At 42.5% G+C, this 21,271-nt stretch overlaps 1 protein-coding gene across 4 annotated transcripts; it reads right to left on the bottom strand.

Annotated features, from left to right (window-relative positions):
• Positions 1-7,029: 7,029 nt before the first annotated feature.
• Positions 7,030-20,610, bottom strand: LOC110531941 (cip1-interacting zinc finger protein). Of its 4 annotated transcripts, none has more exons than XM_021615464.2 (15): positions 19,868-20,610; positions 17,271-17,377; positions 16,976-17,130; positions 16,666-16,777; positions 14,552-14,630; positions 14,269-14,357; positions 13,789-13,875; positions 13,480-13,673; positions 11,462-11,592; positions 11,206-11,302; positions 10,967-11,080; positions 10,534-10,650; positions 10,363-10,441; positions 10,139-10,260; positions 7,030-10,001 (listed from the first exon to the last, which is right to left on the bottom strand). In XM_021615464.2, the coding sequence occupies exons 1-15, from the start codon at positions 19,999-20,001 to the stop codon at positions 9,921-9,923; spliced, it is 1,698 nt and encodes a 565-aa protein (XP_021471139.1). In that variant the 5' UTR covers positions 20,002-20,610; the 3' UTR covers positions 7,030-9,920. The 4 variants fall into 4 exon arrangements, with proteins under 4 accessions (XP_021471139.1, XP_021471138.1, XP_021471140.1 ...); XM_021615463.2 differs by having other exon boundaries at positions 13,480-13,689; positions 13,793-13,875; positions 19,868-20,607; XM_021615465.2 differs by lacking the exons at positions 16,666-16,777; positions 16,976-17,130 and having other exon boundaries at positions 13,480-13,689; positions 13,793-13,875; positions 19,868-20,603.
• Between the last annotated feature and the right edge of the window lie 661 nt (positions 20,611-21,271).

Genomic DNA, 21,271 nt, shown 5'->3' with positions numbered 1-21,271 from the left:
TCAACTGTAGTGTATGATATACCATTTTGCAGCTCTGAGTCTCTACTTTTATCCAATGTAGAAAGCACAATTTAAAATGTTGCTTCAAGAGACCGATTTGAGCCCGTCAGTCACAAATCATCTGTCCTCGGTTGCAACACTTCTAAACTGCCTGGAAGCAACGTCAGCACAAGAACTGTTCGTCGGGAGCTTCATGAAATTGGTTTCCATGGCCGAGCAGACACACACAAGCCTAAAATCACAGTGCGCAATGCCAAGCATCGGTTGAAGAGGTGCAAATCTCGTAGCCGTTGGGACTCTGAAGCAGTGCAAACGCGTCCTCTGGAATGATGAATCACGCTTTACCATCTGGCAGCCCGACGTACGAATCTGGGTTTGGCAGATGCCAGGAGAACGCTACCTGCCCCAATGTATTATTATTCCTCCTCCACCCAGTTTGGTGGAGGAGGAATAATGGTTTGGTGCTGTTTTTCATGGTTTGGGTTACTTAGTTCCAGTGAAGGGAAATCTTAACTTTACCAGACAATTCTGTGCTTCCAACTTTGTGGCAGTTTGGGAAAGGCCCGTTTCCTGACCTGCACAGAGCCCTGATGAATTGGAATGCTGACTGCGAGCCAGGCCTAAACTCTCAACATCAGTGCAGACCTCACCAAAGCTGGTGGCTGAAAGAAAGAAGGTCCCTGCAGCAATGTTCCAAAATCTAGTGGAACGCCTTCCCAGAAGAGCTGTTGCTCTGTTGCTGTTACAGCAGCAAAGGGGGGACCAACTTCTGTATTAATGCCCATGATTTTGGGAAGTTAAGAGCAGATGTCCACATACTTTTGTATCTGTGCATTAGCCAGCACCGGTACTGCAAGCCTTCCTCTTATGCGTGAAATGAGTTGGGGAAAAACTGACACTTTGCATCTTAGAAATAGTTCACACATACAGTATATCACAAAAGTGAGTACACCCCTCACATTTTTGTAAATATTTTAGTATAATCTTTTCATGTGACAACACTGAAGAAATGATACTTTGCTACAATGTAAAGTGTACAGCTTGTATAACAGTGTAAATTTGCTGTCCCCTCAAAATACCTCAACACACAGCCATTAATGTCTAAACCGCTGGCAACAAAAGTGAGTACACCCCTAAGTGAAAATGTTCAAATTGGGCCCAATTAGCCATTTTCCCTCCCCGGTGTCATGTGACTCGTTCGTGTTACAAGGTCTCAGGTGTGAATGGGGAGCAGGTGTGTTAAATTTGGTGTCATCACTCTCACACTCCCTCATACTGGCCACTGGAAGTTCAACATGGCACCTCATGGCAAAGGACTCTCTGAGGATCGGAAAAATATAATTGTTGCTCTACATAAAGATGGCCTGCGCTATAAGAAGATTGCCAAGACCCTGAAACTGAGCTGCAGCACGGTGGCCAAGACCATACAACGGTTTAACTGGACAGGTTCCACTCAGAACAGGCCTCGCCATGGTCGACCAAAGAAGTTGAGTGCACGTGCTCAGCATCATATCCAGAGGTTGTCTTTGGGAAATAGACGTATGAGTGCTGCCAGCATTGCTGCAGAGGTTGAAGGGGTGGGGGGTCAGCCTGTCCGTGCTCAGACCATACGCCGTACACTGCATCAAATTGGTCTGCATGGCTGTCGTCCCAGAAGGAAGCCTCTTCTAAAGATGATGCACAAGAAAGCCCGCAAACAGTTTGCTGAAGACAAGCAGACTAAGGACATGGATTACTGGAACCATGTCCTGTGGTCTGATGAGACCACTATACACTTATTTGGTTCAGATGGTGTCAAGCGTGTGTGGCGGCAACCAGGTGAGGAGTACAAAGACAAGTGTGTCTTGCCTACAGTCAAGCATGGTGGTGGGAGTGTCATGGTCTGGGGCTGCATGAGTGCTGCTGGCACTGGGGAGCTACAGTTCATTGAGGGAACCATGAATGCCAACATGTACTGTGACATACTGAAGCAGAGCATGATCCCCTCCCTTCGGAGACTGGGCCGCAGGGCAGTATTCCAACATGATAACGACCCCAAACACACCTCCAAGATGTCCACTGCCTTGCTAAAGAAGCTGAGGGTAAAGGTGATGGACTGGCCAAGCATGTCTCCAGACCTAAACCCTATTGAGCATCTGTGGGGGATCCTCAAACGGAAGGTGGAGGAGTGCAAGGTCTAACATCTACCAGCTCTGTGATGTCATCATGGAGGAGTGGAAGAGGACTCCAGTGGCAACCTGTGAAGCTCTGGTGAACTCCATGCCCAAGAGGGTTAAAGGCAGTGCTGGAAAATGATGGTGGCCACACAAAATATTGACACTTTGGGCCCAATTTGGACATTTTCACTTAGGGGTGTACTCACTTTTGTTGCCAGCGGTTTAGACATTAAAGGCTGTGTGTTGAGTTATTTTGAGGGGACAGCAAATTTACACTGTTATACAAGCTGTACACTCACTACTTTATGTTGTGGCAAAGTGCCATTTCTTCAGTGTTGTCACATGAAAAGATATACTCATATTTACAAAAATGTGAGGGATGTACTCACTTTTGTGATATACTGTATAAACTGAATGTCTGAACTCAGAATCAAATAGGCTTCGCAAAAATAACGGTCTCTGTGGCATAACGTTTATTTTGTTCGATTTCATGCATTTAAGTCTCATTATCAAGTAGCCTGATTTCAGATGTGTACACGATAATTAATTAAATCGTTCTTGCAAATCAGGTAACTTTTTAAAACAAACTTTTATATGATTCTATCGTATTTGTGCGCATTTAACCATTTTCATAGGGCAACACTTACTCAATGAGCAACGTTACATCATACAATCAAATCAAATCATCAAATCAAATGTTATTTGTCACATACACATGGTTAGCAGATGTTAATGCGAGTGTAGCGAAATGCTTGTGCTTCTAGTTCCGACAATGCAGTAATAACCAACAAGTAATCTAACTAACAATTCCAAAACTACTGTCTTATACACAGTGTAAGGGGATAAAGAATATGTACATAAGGATATATGAATGAGTGATGGTACAGAGCAGCATAGGCAAGATAGACAGTAGATGGTATCGAGTACAGTATATACATATGAGATGAGTATGTAAACAAAGTGGCATAGTTAAAGTGGCTAGTGATACATGTATTACATAAGGATACAGTCTGATAGAGTACAGTATATACGTATGCATATGAGATGAATAATGTAGGGTAAGTAACATTATATAAGGTAGCATTGTTTAAAGTGGCTAGTGATATATTTACATCATTTCCCATCAATTCCCATTATTAAAGTGGCACTCAATGTTAGTGGTGGCTGTTTATCTCAAGGCCATCAGACTGTTAGAAGCTGTTTTTCAGTCTCTACACAAATCGAAAGGGATGGAATAAGAATACGTACATATAAATATATGGATGAGCGATGGCCGAGCGGCATAGGCAAGATAGATGAGATGGTATAAGATACAGTATTTACATAGGAGATTAATAATGTAAGATATGTAAACATTATTAAAAAGTGATCCATTTATTAAAAAGAGGCCAATGATTTGAGTCTATGTAGGCAGCAGCCTCTCTGAATTAGTGATTGCTGTTTGGCAGTCTGATGGCCTTGAGATAGAAGCTGTCTCTCGGTCCCAGCTTTGATGCACCTGTACTGACCTCGCCTTCTGGATGATAGCGGGGTGAACAGGCAGTGGCTCGGGTGGTTGATGTCCTTGATGATCTTTATGGCCTTCCTGTAACATCGGGTGGTGTAGGTGTCCTGGAGGGCAGGTAGTTTGCCCCGGGTGATGCGTTGTGCAGACCTCACTACCCTCTGGAGAGCCTTACGGTTGAGGGCGGAGCAGTTGCCGTACCAGGCGGTGATACAGCCCGCCAGGATGCTCTCGATTGTGCATCTGTAGAAGTTTGTGAGTGCTTTTGGTGACAAGCCAAATTTCTTCAGCCTCCTGAGGTTGAAGAGGCGCTGCTGCGCCTTCTTCACGATGCTGTCTGTGTGAGTGGACCAATTCAGTTTGTCTGTGATGTGTATGCCGAGGAACTTAAAACTTGCTACCCTCTCCACTACGTGTAGCCATGGCCACACGTATCTAAGAACTATCACTACAAACTATTAGCCAGATAGCTAGCTACTTGCGTTTTTCCTATTTTGTTGCATTACAATTAAAATTGACTTTTATTTGGATTTCATGTAATGGACATACACAAAATAGTCCAAGTTGCTGAAATGAAAAAAAATTACTTGTTTCAAAAAATCCTAAAAATAATAAAAGGAAAAGTGCTGTGTGCATGTTTTCACCCCCTTTGATATGAAGCCCCTAAATAAGATATGGTGCAACCAATTACCTTCAGGAAGTCACATAATTAGTTAGATTGCACACAGGTGGACTTTATTTAAGTGTCACATGATCAGTCACATGATCTCAGTAAATATATGTACACCTGTTCTGAAAGGCCCCAGGGTCTTCAACACCACTAAGCAAGGGGCACTACCAAGCACGCGGCGCCATGAAGACCAAGGAGCTCTCCAAACAGGTCAGGGACAAAGTTGTAGAGAAGTACAGATCAGGGTTGGGTTATAAAAAAATATCCAAAACTTTGAACATCCAACGGAGCACCATTAAATCCATTATAAAAAAAATGGAAAGAAAATGGCACTGTAACAAACCTGCCAAGAGAGGGCCGCCCACCAAAACGAACAGACCAGGCAAGGAGGGCATTAATCAGAGGCAACAAAGAGACCAAAGATAACCCTGAAGGAGCTGCAAAGCTCCACAGCGGAGATTGGAGTATCTGTCCATAGGACCACTTAAGCTGTACACTCCACAGAGCTGGGATTTAAGGAAGAGTGGCCAGAAAAAAAGCCATCGCTTAAAGACAAAATAAGCAAACACGTTTGGTGTACTCCAAAAGGCATGTGGGAGACTCCCCAAACATATGGAAGAAGTAACCTGATTTCAGATGTGTACACGATAATTAATTAAATCATTCTTCTTGCAAATCAGGTAACTTTTTAAAACAAACTTTTATTTGAGTCCTCAGATGAGACTAAAATGTAGCTTTTTGTCCATCAAGGAAAACGCTATGTCTGGCGCAAACCCAACACCTCTCATCACCCCGAGAAAATCATTAATGCTTTTCAACGGCAGGGACTGAGAAACTGGTCAGAATTGAATGAATGATGGATGGGGCTAAATACAGGGAAATTATTGAGGGAAACCTGTTTCAGTCTTCCAGATATTTGAGACTGGAATGGAGGTTCACCTTACAGCAGGACAATGACCCTAAGCATACTGCTAAAGCAACACTCCAGTGGTTTAAAGGGGAAACATTTAAATGTCTTGGGATGGCCTAGTCAAAGACCTCAATCCAACTGAGAATCTGTGGTATGATTTAAAGATTGCTGTACACCAGCGGAACCCATCCAACTTGAAGAAGCTGGAGCAGTTTTGCCTTGAAGAATGGGCAAAAATCCCAGTGGCTAGATGTGCCACGCTTATAGAGACTTGCAGCAAAACGTGGCTCTACAAAGTATTGACTTTGGGGGGTGAATAGTTGTGATCGCTCAAATTCTGTTTTTTGTCTTATTTCTTGTTTGTTTCACAATAAAAAATATTTTGCATCTTCAAAGTGGTAGGCATGTTGTAAAATCAAATGATACAACCCCCCCCCCAAAAAAATCTATTTTAATTCCAGGTTGAAAAGCAACAAAATAGGAAAAATGCCAAGGAGGGTAAATACTTTCGCAAGCCACTGTATGACCCCATCAGGGCCTAGGTCGGTGCACTTCTTACCTGGTCTGCCATGTCCCTGCTCATCCGATCATTCTGCCCAATGTCAGTCTGGTACTGCTGATGCCAGTGCAGACTCCTCAAATTTTAACTGACCAATATCTTTACCGTTGCCTTGGGTTCAGACACCTGCTCCAAGTATGGAAGTGCAAGTGCTACCTCAGCCCCATAATGCTTAACGCTGGGTTATACAGCTCACTCTGTAAGCAGTAGTTGCCATAGCATAACATGTATAGACCCTTTTCCAGTAGACGAGACACTGACGTCATGCACTCTTGGCGGCAATAAGAAAGCCATCGCCATTTGCGCCCATTCAACATAGCCTAGATTTGATGTTTTGATTTTTGCTTGAACAGTCAATAATATTTGGTTGTTATCTTTGCAGCAGTTGTAAGCTAGAATGATAACTCATTGATATAGGCTGTAGCAAAAGCTAGCCAAAGAGCCATTTTACTGGTTGAAGTTCAAATTAAACTGTACTAGTCACACACACATATTTAGCAGATGTTACCACGGGTGTAGCAAAATTCTTGTTCCTAGCTAAAAATGCAGTAGTATCTAACAATCCACACAAAGCTAAAAGTAAAAGGGAATTAAGAAATATATAAATATTAGGAAGAGCAATGTCAGAGTGGCATTGACTAAAATACAGTAGAATAGAATATCCGAAACTTTGTCCAAATTGAAGGGGATAAACACGGCTATGACAATAACCGACGATAATTATCTTGGGAGATAATATGGAAGACATTGATTGTAAGGAATTCTAGGTCAGGTGAACAAAAGGACTTGAGATCCTGGATATTATGATAAAACCATGAGTGGTTAATCATGAAACATGCACCCCCGCCCCTTCTTCTTCCCAGGGAGACACATGAAGACATCCTGGGGCTGTACCGATTCCAACAAGATCATACATATGAGATGAGTAAAGCAGTATGTAAACATTACTAAAGTGGCCAGTGATTTAATGTCTATGTATATAGGGCAGCAGCCTCTACGGTGCAGGGTTGTGTAACTGGGTGGTAGCCGGCTAGTGATGGCTATTTAACCTTTTCACACATACCAACAAACAGGTGTGATCATTATACAGTGGTCCCTGTAGCGTATGCTCAAACTGGTGTGATTAAAACACTTATAGAACGTCCAGTTTTGATTGACGCAACAGTTGGCATTTGAGCTAGCCACATTGTTCAAAATGTTTCTGAAAAAACAAACAGTCCTAAAAAGTTATATCGTGAACGTGACCAGTTTATTTTTGGATCCAATGTTCAGACATTCACAAAAGTAGCAACAGCATACACAATCATCCAAACTGGAAAATGTAGGCTACATTAGTCCTAGCGCTAACTAAGGAAAGATTGAAGTAGCACAAGCAGTCATATTTAGCTAACCCTCAGCTGACAGAAACCACAATATGAATTAGCTAATAGAAATTACTATTTATAATTCATCACATTGCGGATGAGCTCAACATTGATCGAAACAATTGAGTAAAACACTTTCTTGAAATCGTCTGTGTGGACCATTTAATTTCAGATAATGTGTACGCCCAGGATTTTGAAGCGTTCCACCTTCTCCACTGCGGTCCCGTCGATAGTGGCGTGCATCCACATCGAAGTCCACAATCAGCTTCCTAGTTTTATTGACGTTAAGGAGAGAGGTTATTTTCCTGGCACCACAACCGCCAGGGCCCTCACCTCCCTGTAGGCTGTCTCGTCACTGTTGGAAATCAGGCCTACTACTGTTGAGTCGTCTGCAAACTTGATGATTGAGTTGGTGTCGTGCGTGGCCACACAGTCAGCCCCCTCTCCCTTGTGGGGCCCATGTGATGAGGATCAGCAAAGTGGAAATGTTGTTTCCTACCTTTACCACCTGGGGGCGGTTCAGACCCAGGGCCCCGAGCGTAATGATGAGCTTGGAGGGTACTATGGTGTTGAAGGCTGAGCAAACGTCAATGAACAGCAAATACTACAATGTGGTGATAGAACTTCGGTAGCATTTTCCTCAACTTTGGTTTGTTAAAATCCCCAGCTACAATAAATGCGGCCTCAGGATATGTTGTTTCCAGTTTGCATTAAGTCCAGTGTAGTTCCTTGAGGGCCGTCGTGGTATCGGCTTGAAGGGGAATATATATGGCTGTGACTATAACCGAAGATTATTCTCTTGGGGAGATAATTCAGTCGGCATTTGATTGTGATGTATTCTAGGTGAGGTGAACAAAATTACTTGAGTGTCTGTATGTCATCACAATCACACCATGAGTAGTTAATCATGAAACATACACAACCGCCCTTCTTCCCAGAGAGTTCTTCATTACTGTCTGCATGATGTATGATGATGTATGGACGGGGACAGTATATCCCAAGAGAGCCATGATTCTGTGAAACAGTATGTTACAGTCCCTGATGTCACTCTGGAAAACAATCCTCACCCTAAACGGTTCTAGTTTATTGTTCAGAGACTGAACATTAGCGAGTAATATACTCGGAAGTAGTGGATGGTGTGCACGCCTCCTGAGTCTGACTAGAAGTCCACCCCGAATACCTCTTCTCTGCCGGTGGAGAAGGATCCAACTCGGGAAAGTCGTATTTGTGGTCGTAATGCTGGTGAGTTACTGCTGCTCTGATATCAAAAAACTATCTGGGCTAATAATGTAAGAAATAACACACAAAAAAAGATTGTAAAGTGTTTAAGTATAATGCAGATGATTTGCGATGATGACGCATTATATTAAGTAGGACATTGATTCATACGAGTCTTAAAATCCAAATATCTCCTTGTTCTGCCACCAACTTGCACCGATCGCCCTTGTGTATAAATGTTTGCAAACACAGAAAGGTTCTATACTGATTTGCCGAAGTGTGTCCTCTAGCATGGTAATGCAAGTCACAAGATGAAATGCATGCATCAGATGATATATTTAGTTAATTACCTAGCTTAAAATAACTTAATCCACCCTCTCTCAAACCAGCATCAATAATGTTGATCACCTCAAAGCATAAGCTACAGCGAACTGCAAATCCTAGAATAAGAATAGATGGAAACAGGTGTGGCCCATACAGTTGAAGTCGGAATTGAAACTAGAATGGTCCAAACACACCAAGACAGTCGTGAAGAGGGCATGACAAAGCCTATTTCCTCTCAGTAGACTAAAAAGATTTGGCTTGGGTCCTCAGATCCTCAAAAGGTTCTACAGCTGCAACATCGAGAGCATCCTGGTTGCATCGCTGCTTGGTACAGCAATTGCTCGGCGTCCGACCGCAAGGCACTACAGAGGGTAGTGCGTACGGCCCAGTACATCACTGGGGCTAAGCTGCCTGCCATCCAGGACCTCTACACCAGGCGGTGTCAGAGGAAGGCCCTAGAAATTGTCAAAGACCTGAGGCACTTTCTTTAAAAAAAAAAACATAATATGGCCTCACTCACTGTGATAGGAGATCCCTTGCAATACTATGAATGCTATCACTTAATAAAATAGTAACACAAACTGTTGATTCCATTCAAACTAAACTAGGCCTACTTTACTGTAACCAAACAGGATTTGTCTGTGAAATCTTATCTTGGGCGACTTCAAACTCGCACACACACCAAATGTTCGAGTATATGTGGCATCAACAGCGCGGAGCTCCCCTGCTCCAAATGCTCTCTTTCCAAGAGGCTGCCTCGTAGTGGCTCGCTTGCAGTTTGAGGTATGCTCATGTTTGTTTCCTGTTGCCCTGCATGCAAAGCAAGAGCACATCCACCTCTGCAGGAGCATTTTTCTCCAGTCACATCATGCCCATACTCCTGGAGGCTCGGTTGGGACCTTTGGCAGCTTTGGCATGGAGACGGCTTCACCGTGTTCTTCAATCCACAGCTTGAGCCAGAAGGAGGCTGTGGATTGAGGCCTATGGACAGCGACGGAGGTATTTGGCAATACGGAGTCTGAGTTCAGCTGTTCTGAGACCTGCTGAGTGGCAGTGGAGATATTGTCCTGCTCTGCCTTGTCCTGAGTAGAGACAACAGGATGCATCTTGATTGTGGTAAAGGAGGTACCACAGGGATGTGTGTTGTCCCTAGCCATGTTGCAGTCATTTGTACAGTCATTTTTCACTTGGATAACCACTTTGTATTCTCTCAAGTCAGGGGAGTCCCCCACTGTTCGGCTGCATATCCTCATGTCCTCCGCAGCGGAGCTCTTGATTCTTCAAGGCTTTGTACTTCTAATACAGAGACATAAGAGGCAGATGTGAGGAATGAAAAGAGAGCAAGCACTTTGTGGAGGCGATGTGTGTCAGTAATTGCTGCCGTTTGACAACAAGACACTAAGTATGAATGCCATTGGGTCTATGGCGCATACCTGTAAGTTCTGGAAGTGTATGAGGGACTTGCAGTGAAAGTGCCTGGCCGTGGACTCGAAATAGAAGAACTTATGGCACAGTCTGCAGAGGAAACCAGCCACTGGGACAACAAAGCTTGAACCTGGAGAAAATAATGCTTCGTCTCACTTTCTGTCCTACAGATTCGTTTTTTTCAATCCTTTCTGAGTGACTGGGTGTGTCATCAAAGCAACAGCATAATCACCGTATTGTGTTTCAGAATCAAACGCTTCGTAGTCCCCCACATGCTCTTGCGGGACTGCTCTTTGATCGGGCTGCGAACCCTGCAAAAACAGAGTGAGAAATTAAACACTTGGAAAGAAATGTACATCACGCATGGCAGTTATGTTCCTTGGGAAATTTAGTCCATTAATACCCTGCTATCCTCATCCTCGTGGGTCTCCTCCTCAAAGTCATCTTCTCCCTCGAAACATCCCACTGCATCCACAGTGATGAGTTCTTCAATGACCTCTGACTCTCCTTCCTCCTGGAGCTGGGGTCAAAAGGAGGACATGAGGTGAATCAACATTAAGCTAAACAATGCCCCCTGTTGGATATTGTGCTTCATGAACAGTGCATTGCTCAGTGAGGGACAAATCCCAACTGTCTAATTTTCACTTAGTAATGCATTGACATTTTGACTAAAGTGGCAGTTAGGATTTGCCCCTGAAGTGGCTAGTAGCCAAGCAAGACTAGTCAATAGTCATAGATGATAAACAAGGACAAATGCCCCAAACCAATAATTAAAGGTCCATATTTCATAAACACACATTATTATGCACTACTGTTGTTTATTCACATGCACACACCTCCTCCACATTCCGCTTGTGTTCTCGGGACTTCATGTGCTCCACAAACTTCCGTGGCGTCCTGAACTGGCGAGTGCAGACGGTGCAGAAGGGACGTGAGGACTGCTTTGATAGCTTAGAAACCAGAGAGAAGAAAATGTTTACAATGTTATGGCTCTACCCGCTTCCATTCTCCACAAAGCCCATTTCACCTTTTTACTCTTCCCAACCTTAGTGCTTCTCTCTGACGTCACCTTTACCTTGTGCTCCTTGGTCCTCCGGTGCTCGAGGAGGTCGCCGGTAAAGTGTGTTTGGCAGGTTGCACACCAGCGCTGCACCCCTGCTGGCTTTTTGCCCCTGGAATGTAGCCAAACAGAATTTGAAATCCACTCTATTGCATTTGCCAGGCTGCCTGACTACTGCCAGTCCCCGTGTCTCAGTCTCACCAACACTGACAGCGGATTGTGATGATAGAGAAGTGTAGTGAGTAATATGGTAATAGAGTTTGCCCCTTACCCGACTTTGTGTGTACCCTGTAGAGAGTCGCCAACCCGTGGTAATAGATTGACCAGACAGGCATTGCTCACTTGCTGAATCTCCATCATACGCTGTTGATGTTCCAATCCGTTCATATGGTTCTGGAAATTCTGCAGGCAGGTGAGGGGCAGACAGACAAAAGTTGTTGTAAAATACCATTAATTTCACAGGATGAGCATCAATACTTACATACAGTATTAATAACTATGACAAAAAATACTATTTAACAACCTATTTTCCCTGACTAAAACTATAACGAGAATCCCTGGAAAAAAACTATAACAAATTTTAGTTGACAAAAATATGAAGAGACAAGAATTACACGTGAGACTAATAGAAATGTAATGAAATGAAGCTCCTTTCATCCGTTTTGTCCAATCCTAAGCATACATGCAGACTATTTATTTATACGCTATCCTCTCATTGGCAGAATTTACATCTTGTAGTTGCACGGTTTGATTGAGCTGATATGCTTGGCTCTCCCACACACTCCCAGATGGTCACTTCAGTCACTCGTCATTTTTTTTAAAACTGATGCAAAGACTGGACACTTGACTTGTAAATAACCTCAACTAGAAACAATGTTTGCTCTCTTACTTTCATGTAGGCCATTTTTGATTTGATCCCATCTGAAGCTATATTTTCCCTTTGTGCATCTGTTATTCATTAAAATCGGTGTTGCGGTAGCTTTTTTCCTATGAGAATTTGTTGAATATTAGGAGTATAGTGATACTTCTGTCATTTTTGTAAAGCTCAAGGTTGCCTGCTGAGGTATACGAGGGGATAGTAGACCTAGTTGGATAAGGATATCTGAATGTGCACAATGTACTGACTATTATGTGACTAAAATGGCTGTGACAAACTAGGATATAATTATCCAGAGTTTTAGTCGAATGATAACTAAAAACTAATGAAGGATGAAATTACTAAAATGTGACTAAGACTAAAGGGTATTTCAAGACTAAAACTAAGACTAAATCTAAAATAGCTGCCAAAATTAACACTGCTCACATTTGGTATTCAGACCCCTTCCCCTCATTGTTATGTTACAGCCTTATTCTAAAATGGATAAAAACCCTAACCCTAACCCACAATGACAAAGCAAAAAAGGATTTTAGAAAAACTGAAATATCACATTTATATAATTATTCAGACCCTTTACTCAGTACTTTGTTAAAGCACCTTTGGCTTCATTATACTGTACAGTGCATTCGGAAAGTACTCAGACCCCTTGACTTTCTCCTCATTTTGTAGTTTGTCGCGTCATACCCAAAAGATACCCAACCTGACAGAGCTTGAGAGGATCTGCAGAGAATAATGGGAGAAACTCCCAAAATATAGGTGTGCCAAGCTTGTACACAAGAAGACTGGAAGCTATAATCGCTGCCAACTGTGCTTCAACAAAGTACTGAGTAAAGGATCTGAATACTTATGTAAAGGTGATAAAATGTTTTAAAAAATGTAGATCTACAGTACATTACGGAGAGTATTCAGTCCCCTTGACTTTCTCTACATTTCACAGCCTTATTCTAAAATGTATTGAATTGCTCTAACAAGCATGACATTGACAGTCCATTCCCCAAGCAGCTATTTGGTTTTTATAGTGATGGGTTCTGACTTCTAAACTTGAAATATGAGCCAAGGGCTTGGAATGTTACTGAGTAAGGGAAAGGCAATCACATGGTTGCGGCCACTGATAAGGGTGGAGAGCTGTGGATTAGTGAGGACTGGGGGCCAAGGTCAGGTCACATTAAGGGAGAAGGAACAGTTTATTACCCACATCACTTAACTTCCTGCCTATCAATAAAGATGACATGTTTAGAGGGAAGGAGGAGACTTGTGCTGGTGGGAACACGTCTTTGTCTGTTCAGCTGTCTGACTCATTGCGTAACTAAAACCTGGTTTAAGCTTTTCATGGTTGTCCGTCAGGTTCTAAATAACAGGGTAAATCTACAATAGTACTTGTGCTAGCTTTACGTGTGTGGCTTTGTCCTCACCTGCTGGTTGTGGTAGGGGTTGCTGCAGATGTAGCAGTAGTGGCTGTCAGTCGCAGCTCCTCTGTCACTGTCCTCACCCTGTCCCCCTACACCACAGGGGTTCCCCGTGGCTGTTGCTGCAGCCAACTCCTCTATGCCTGTGCTGAACGCCCGGCTCTCGCTGCTCTGCTGGATGGTGACTTTCAGGGATGTGCCTACCCCCAGAACATGCTTTAGCCCAACACACAGGACAGCATCCAGTGTCAGCACAGATAACACTCACAGATGGAGCATTTTTGAAAATCAGGATTAAATTCCTTTAGTGCCCACCTACTTCAGCTGTTATACTTTCTTTGCAACATTCTTCCGCCACTTTAATGGAAGTGCTTCCTCCTCTGTACTCGAGAGCAGAGATATCTATGGAAAAGCAAAATATATTGTGTGCTAAAACAACAACGGATGAATTAAAACAAAAGCTGGACCTGCAGCATACATATAAAAATAAACAATGTATAAGGGTAATGGTTTAGCTGTAAGCAGAGCTATATTCTCTACAAATCAAATGGAAGCAAACAGCCGAAGGGACTATGCTGAACTTGTCCAATTACAAACACTTGTTTTCATTGCAAATTTTTTCAGTTGCAAAGAGTTTGGCTACAGTGTGTGTGCACTAATAAATACACCCCTGATTACCTATTTCATGTCTCCTGGTATGTCAGTTGCAAATATCGATACCATTGATTTGATTCCTATTTCATTACAACAGCAAAGTGTCAGAATCAAAACTGCCATAAAATCTTTAAAACACACCTACAGGCTGAGGTACATCTGTTGACATTTCATTATCAGACTTCTGGACTGCCTCTGGTCCAATTTTTATATTCACAGGCTCTTCTGACCTGTGAATAAGACCAGTCCAAATAAAAAGATTAACAAAAACAAAAAACAACCAGGTTTAAATTTAACGTAGCTGTGGTGGTAGGCAGAATAACTGGTCTGTGTTCAGTAAGTAGACAACAGTGACAGACTTTTGTTTTCCATGGCAACATTTTGTGCGGTGAGCCCTACTGAACAACTCCAGTTAGATACTTACCCATTCATCTTCTGCTTCTTCATCTCAGGCTCCTGTTGCTTTGCAAAGAATTGTCCAACTGATTCCGCTTCCTGCATCTCTGTAAAACAAGGATAACACATACCCAGATCAGCACAAAATTGAAATAGGCATATCAAGACACTTAAAATTGATGGGTTCTGACTTATAAACTTGAACATTTACATTATAGCAGAACATGTTATTGTTATACATCAGGTATCTTATGATAAGGAGAAGGGCCACAGTCTGGCTTCAGTTGTTGTAAATTGAAATACTTGCTACACCAGAAGTGAATGATTATATGTAAAATTAATGAATATGGTGGAATCAATTATGGTTGAATATGAGCCAGGGGCTTGGAATGTTACTAAGTAAGGGAAAAGGCAATCACATGGTTGCGGTCATTGATAAGGGTGGAGAGCTGTGGATTAGTGAGGAATGGGGGCCAAGGTCAGGTCAGATTAAGGTCAGGTCACTCAAGCGTGGGTCAGGTCAGGCTAGCGTCCCACCTCGCCAACAGCCAATGAAATTGCAGGGCGCCCAATTCAAAACAACAGAAATCCCATAATTAAAATTCCTCAAACATACAAGTATTTTACACCATTTTAAAGATACATTTCGTATAAATCCAGTCACAGTGTCCGATTTCAAATTGGCTTTACGGCGAAAGCACACCAAATGATTATGTTAGGTCAGCACCTAGTCACAGAAAACCATACAGCCATTTTCCAGCCAAGGAGAGGGCTCACAAAAGTCAGAAATAGCGATTAGATTAATCACTAACCTTTGACGATCTTCATCAGATGGCACTCAAAGGACTTCATGTTACACAATAAATGTGTGTTTTCTTCAATAAAGTTAATCTTTATGTCCAAAAACCTCATTTGAAATTGGTGTGTTTTGTTCAGAAATGCATTGTCTCAAAACAAACATCCGGTGAAAGTGCAGAGAGCCACATCAAATTACAGAAATACTCATAATAAACGTTGATAAAAGATACAAGTGTTATGCATGGAAAGATAGATAAACTTCTCCTTAATGCAACCGCTGTGTCAGATTTCAAACAAAGGCTTTACGGCAAAAGCACACCTTGCGATTATGTTAGGTCAGCACCTAGCCACAGAAAAACATACAGCCATTTTCCAACCAAGGAGATGTGTCACAAAACTCAGAAATAGCGTTATAAATATTCACTTACCTTTGATGATCTTGATCGGAATGCACTCCCAGGAATCCCAGTTCCACAATAAATGTTTGTTTTGTTTGATAAAGTCCATCATTTATGTCCAAATACCTCCTTTTTTTCGCACGTTTAGTTCACAAATCCAGGGAGAAAGTTCAGACGAAAAGTCCCAAAAGTTATATTACAGTTCATAGAAACATGTTAAACGATGTATAGAATCAATCTTTAGGATGTTTTTAATCATAACTCTTCAATGTTTCAACTGGACAATTCTTTTGTCTTTAGAAATGAAAAGGAACGCAGCTACCTCTCACGGCCGCGCGCATGATTTAGCTCATGGCACTCTGCCAGACACCTGACTCAAACAGTTCTCATTCTCTCCCCCTTCACAGTAGAAGCCTGGAACAAGGTTCTAAAGACTGTTGACATCTAGTGGAAGCCTTGGGCAGTGCAATATGACCCCATAGACACTGTATATTCGATAGGCAATGACTTGGAAAAACTACAAACCTCAGATTTCCCACTTCCGGTTTGGATTTTTTCTCAGGTTTTTGCCTGCCATATGGCTTCTGTTATACTCACAGACATCATTCAAACAGTTTTAGAAACTTCAGAGTGTTTTCTATCCAAATCTACTAATTATATGCATATTCTAGCTTTTGGGCCTGAGTAGCAAGCAGTTTACTCTGGGCACCTTATTATCCAAGCTACTCAATACTGTCCCCCAGCCATAAGAAGTTAACAGTATTTCATGTGGTACTTTACTTTTGACGACCCAGACCACCATTTTCTTTGTTCACACACAGAAGATTGACTGTCAAACATGGATTTTTATTGTGGCTGTGTGGCTGGGGGTCAACAGAAATAAGTTGCCAGGTTAACTAAGAGGGTTTCTAGAGTAGGGTGTATAAGTGAGATAAGACCATGGGACCTGTATTGGGAGTCCTATCATCCCTCTCCCCTAGCCCCTCTGCACTGCTGGAGCTCAGCTGGCCCCCAGCACTTCCTGTCTGTTCCTTCTTCCTCTTCCTAACACGAATGTCCTGTTTGGACACAAACAAAACAAAACACCACACATCATTAAATCAATAGTTCACACTCACAGATCATTTTTGGATGTGCAGTTGCGCCATGTTAATTTAAGTAAAGAAGATAATAGTACTGTAGATATAGCCTATACTGAAGCGGTCCTGCCCAGAAAGGTTCTCCGATTCAGAGTGGTAGAAAAAAAGATGATGAACCTTGTTTAAAAAGTGTGTAAGGGAATGATTGGGTCCTGATGCGAACAATCCCACTTGGGGAATAGGAGCCGGTCCAAGGAGAGATTGCCTTGTCCCCTCAGACAAAAATGAAGTAAAGGGTAGCCCACTACCCATGGCCAAGCCTCGCATGTTACCTATAGATAGAGGAGGAAGACATTGTATGTACTTGGAGGATAATTCCTTTTCCCTATAACATCCACAGCATTTTGACTCTTCTATATGCTACTAAAACATCAACCACCTTCCTGTGCGAGAAAATAAGACAGAGACTTACCTCGCATCGGTTGTTGCATGAGCAGTGCCCCTTGCAGCATGGGGTTGGTGACAAGGAGAGAGGCCCGGGGAACTGGGCAGAGGTAGATCATACTAGGTGGTGGTGGTCTGATTGACATCAAAATTAGAAAATTAGACAAAAATCTGGATAAGGTGTTTGACTTTATTACTAGGTTCAGTGTAGCTGAGGAATGCTCATCTCCGTTCTCTTATATCAAAAGGAGTTGACTATCGATAACCGGTTACTAGCAAATCGTGTGACAACATTGAGTCACCAACAGTCAGAGCCTAATATTGGAATCAAGGAGCCTAACGTTAATCCTTAGTACAAGGACCTTACATGTTCTGTTTAAAGGGCGAATTGGCTCTGGATGCCAAAACAGCCATATACTCCATCTAAACGTGAATTGGTTGTCAATTGCGGTATAGAAGCATAAATCCCTCTACTTTCAGATAATGTCACAAATGCAAAATACACAGTTACTGTACACCGTTTTACCACACAGTTGCAGCCGACACTATTTTTCAGTGACATGTTTGTGCGTCGGTCTTCTGTTTACACACAAGTGTCTGGAGACGCAGATAGGGGCGACAGTCATTTAATTAGCACAGGTAGTCAAATCAAATTGCATTGGTCACATACACATGGTTAGCAGATGTTAAATGCTTGTGCTTCTAGTTCCGAAAGTGCAGTAATATCTATCAAGTAATCTAACAATTCCCCAATAACTACCCAATACACACAAATCGAAAGGGATGGAATAAGAATACGTACATATAAATATATGGATGAGCGATGGCCGAGCGGCATAGGCAAGATAGATGAGATGGTATAAGATACAGTATTTACATAGGAGATTAATAATGTAAGATATGTAAACATTATTAAAAAGTGATCAATTTATTAAAAAGAGGCCAATGATTTGAGTGTATGTAGGCAGCAGCCTCTCTGAATTAGTGATTGCTGTTTGGCAGTCTGATGGCCTTGAGATAGAAGCTGTCTCTCGGTCCCAGCTTTGATGCACCTGTACTGACCTCGCCTTCTGGATGGTAGAGGGGTGAACAGGCAGTGGCTCGGGTGGTTGTTGTCCTTGATTATCTTTTTGACCTTCCTGTGACATCTGGTGCTGTAGGTGTCATGGAGGCAGATAGTTTGCCCCCGGTGATGCATTGTGCAGAACCAGGTGGTGATACAGCCCGAAAGGATGCTCTCAATTATGCATCTGTAAAAGTTGGTGAGGGTTTTAGGTGACAAGCCAAATTTCTTCAGCCCACTGCTGTTGTGTCATCTGCAAACTTGATTGAGTTGGAGACGTGCATGGCCACAGTCATGGGTGAACAGGGAGTACAGGAGGGGGCTGAGCACACACCCTTGTGGGTCCCCAGTGTTGAAGGTCAGCAAAGGTGAGATGTTTCCTACCTTCACCACCTGGGGGCAGCCCGTCAGAAAGTCCAGGACCCAATTACACAGAGCTGGGTCGAGACCCAGGGCCTCCAGCTTAATGATGAGCTTGGATGGTACTATGGTGTTGAATGCTGAGCTGTTGTCAAATGAACAGCATTCTTACATAGGTATTCCTATGGTCCAGATGGGATAGGGCAGTGTGATGGCAATTGCATCGTCTGTGGACCTTCTGGGGCGGTATGCAAACTGAAGTGGAAAACGAGTTTTAATGACTCCAACCTAAGTGTATGTAAACTTCCGACTTCAACTGTACGTCTCTGTTGATCACATACATTATCAAGCATTTCACACATTATTCAGATACTGACTGTTAGCACTTGGTGGTCTATAGCAGCTTCCCACAAGAATGGGCTTTAGGTGAGGCAGATGAACCTGTAGCCATATTACTTCAACAGTATTTAACATTAGATCGTCTCTAAGCTTTACAGGAATGTCGTTCTGAATATAGACACCAACTTCTGTTTCCAGAAGGTGTCAAAGTCATCAATAAAAGTGACTCCAGCAGAGATACAGTAGTCTTTTAGCCAGATGTGTAATGCCAGCAGTCTGCTGAATCTTTCACCCCTGCGTCCCAAAGATGGCACTGGACCTGAAATTTGCCGTTCTATGGAGTCTTCATTCTAAAATCAGTTAAGTTAGTATCTCTCTGCCTGCCTCCTGTTAGTCTCTCTCTCACCCTCTCCCATCTGTTAGTCTCCCTCCCGTTAGTCTCTCTCCCCCTCCATCGCAGGCCTAACAACACCTGTGCCAATATATCCTCCAAACACTGGCTTCTCTGGCATTATCACTTAAATAATGCATTGCTACCAGCAAAGCTGGCATTGTGACGCAGAACAATGGACTGGGAATAGAACTTTCAGAAGGTGAGTCGGTGCCATGATGCTCAATAGAACTAATAGGAGCTGGCAGGGTGAAAAATGCCCTGAAATAAGGTGTTTTTTTCATGTTTTTGATATTTACTTCAAAACTAGAGCAAGCAGTTGGGACATATAGCAAATATTAGGAAACGGGGCTCCGTGGAGGATGTAATTAACACATTTTTATCAAAAATAAAAACGTTAAAAATGTAATGTGTCCAGATTATCTAGGTTCAGTGGGTTTTGATAGAGAGCACCCATGCAGGAATATCTTACCGGTTCATTTGGTGCTGGTGTGGAAGTTGGGATGGCATGAGTTGGGTTGTTTGTCGCTGCTGGCGTTGTTGGAGATGTTGTGGAAGCTGCCAAATACGTTGCTGCTGTTGGAGGCGTTGTTGATGACCGAACATATTGCTAACTAAATAACGTTACATAACTAGCTACTAACCTTTACGAAGTAGCCAGTTAACATCAAATATGGTTGGCTACATATGTGCTTGTCTAATTAACGGTACAGCTGACATACTAATTTAGATAGCTAACGTTATCTAGACTAACTTTACCAAGCTAGACAGATTAGTTAGCTAGCCAGTTTACCTGTACTATGACGCATAACTACGTTAGCTAGCTGAAAGTATGAAGTTATCAAGAAATGCGCTGTAGTTGTGCATTTACAATACCTACTTCCGTGGCACATATATTTAGATGGTTTCAAAAACAGTAGCTACTGTTATCACTTTCAAAACTTCTTTGCTGGCTATGCACACTAGCTCCAGTTCAGAAATACTATACTATATCAGCGTCTCGTCAGCAACACTAAAAAAAAGTACTTCCGTGTCAGGGGAACGTCGGAAATGTTCAAATTAAAAGTCCCGCATGTAAGAATCCCCTAGAGTCGATTGATACACTGGTGCATCAAATCTAAATTAAATAACAAAAAATCCCCATCAAAATTCGTCAATTTGTGTTTTGCATTGAATGCGCCTCAATTACTACCTCCTCCAGTGTCGCACTTCCGCATCTGCGGTGAAAGCACAGGAGAAGATCTTTGGTGAAAGGTGACAGAAACTAGAGAAACGGTTGGCGTTTCGACTGAGAGAAAGCCCACTAACACGTAGTGGGAGAAGATGGAACGGGATGGATTTGGGTCGAATTTCTGCAAAAAATATTCTGTTATGAACAGAGTGGACTACGTTTAGTAGACATTACTCTTTGCAAAAGTAAAAATATATATATGTCTGTTTAGGAGTGCAAATGCCAATTGAGTTATTGCATACGTGAACTTCACTGAGTAGGCGTTCTCAAACGGAAATATGTATAGATTTACTAGAACGCGCCAATAAGTTATCGCTAGCGCGTGCTTGGCTCTACCCTCCTCCTTGCTTGTTCTGCCCACTATGTTTCGTGTTCCCATTGGAAACGACAAGCTGTGATCTATCTTCGTTTCGTGATACAAATCTTTGCTAGAGCAGTGTTCTTCTTTGATGTTAATTGGCAGGGTATACTCATAAGGTGTATTGCTGCCACCTACTGCATGGAGTACTAAATACTAATACTAATTACCAGAAACACTAACCAAATTCACGCTACTACCCTGAAGGTTTTTTTCTATAAAAAAAATAATAAACTGTCCTATAGACCTGCTGGATGGCCCTGATCCTAGCTACTGCGGCCTCCTTC

Source organism: Oncorhynchus mykiss, chromosome 9 (genome assembly GCF_013265735.2).
Source record: "Oncorhynchus mykiss isolate Arlee chromosome 9, USDA_OmykA_1.1, whole genome shotgun sequence".
In the NCBI taxonomy this organism is placed as follows: Eukaryota; Metazoa; Chordata; class Actinopteri; order Salmoniformes; family Salmonidae; genus Oncorhynchus; species Oncorhynchus mykiss.
Note: the sequence above shows the minus strand (reverse complement) of the source record. Positions and strands in the feature narration are given on the sequence as shown.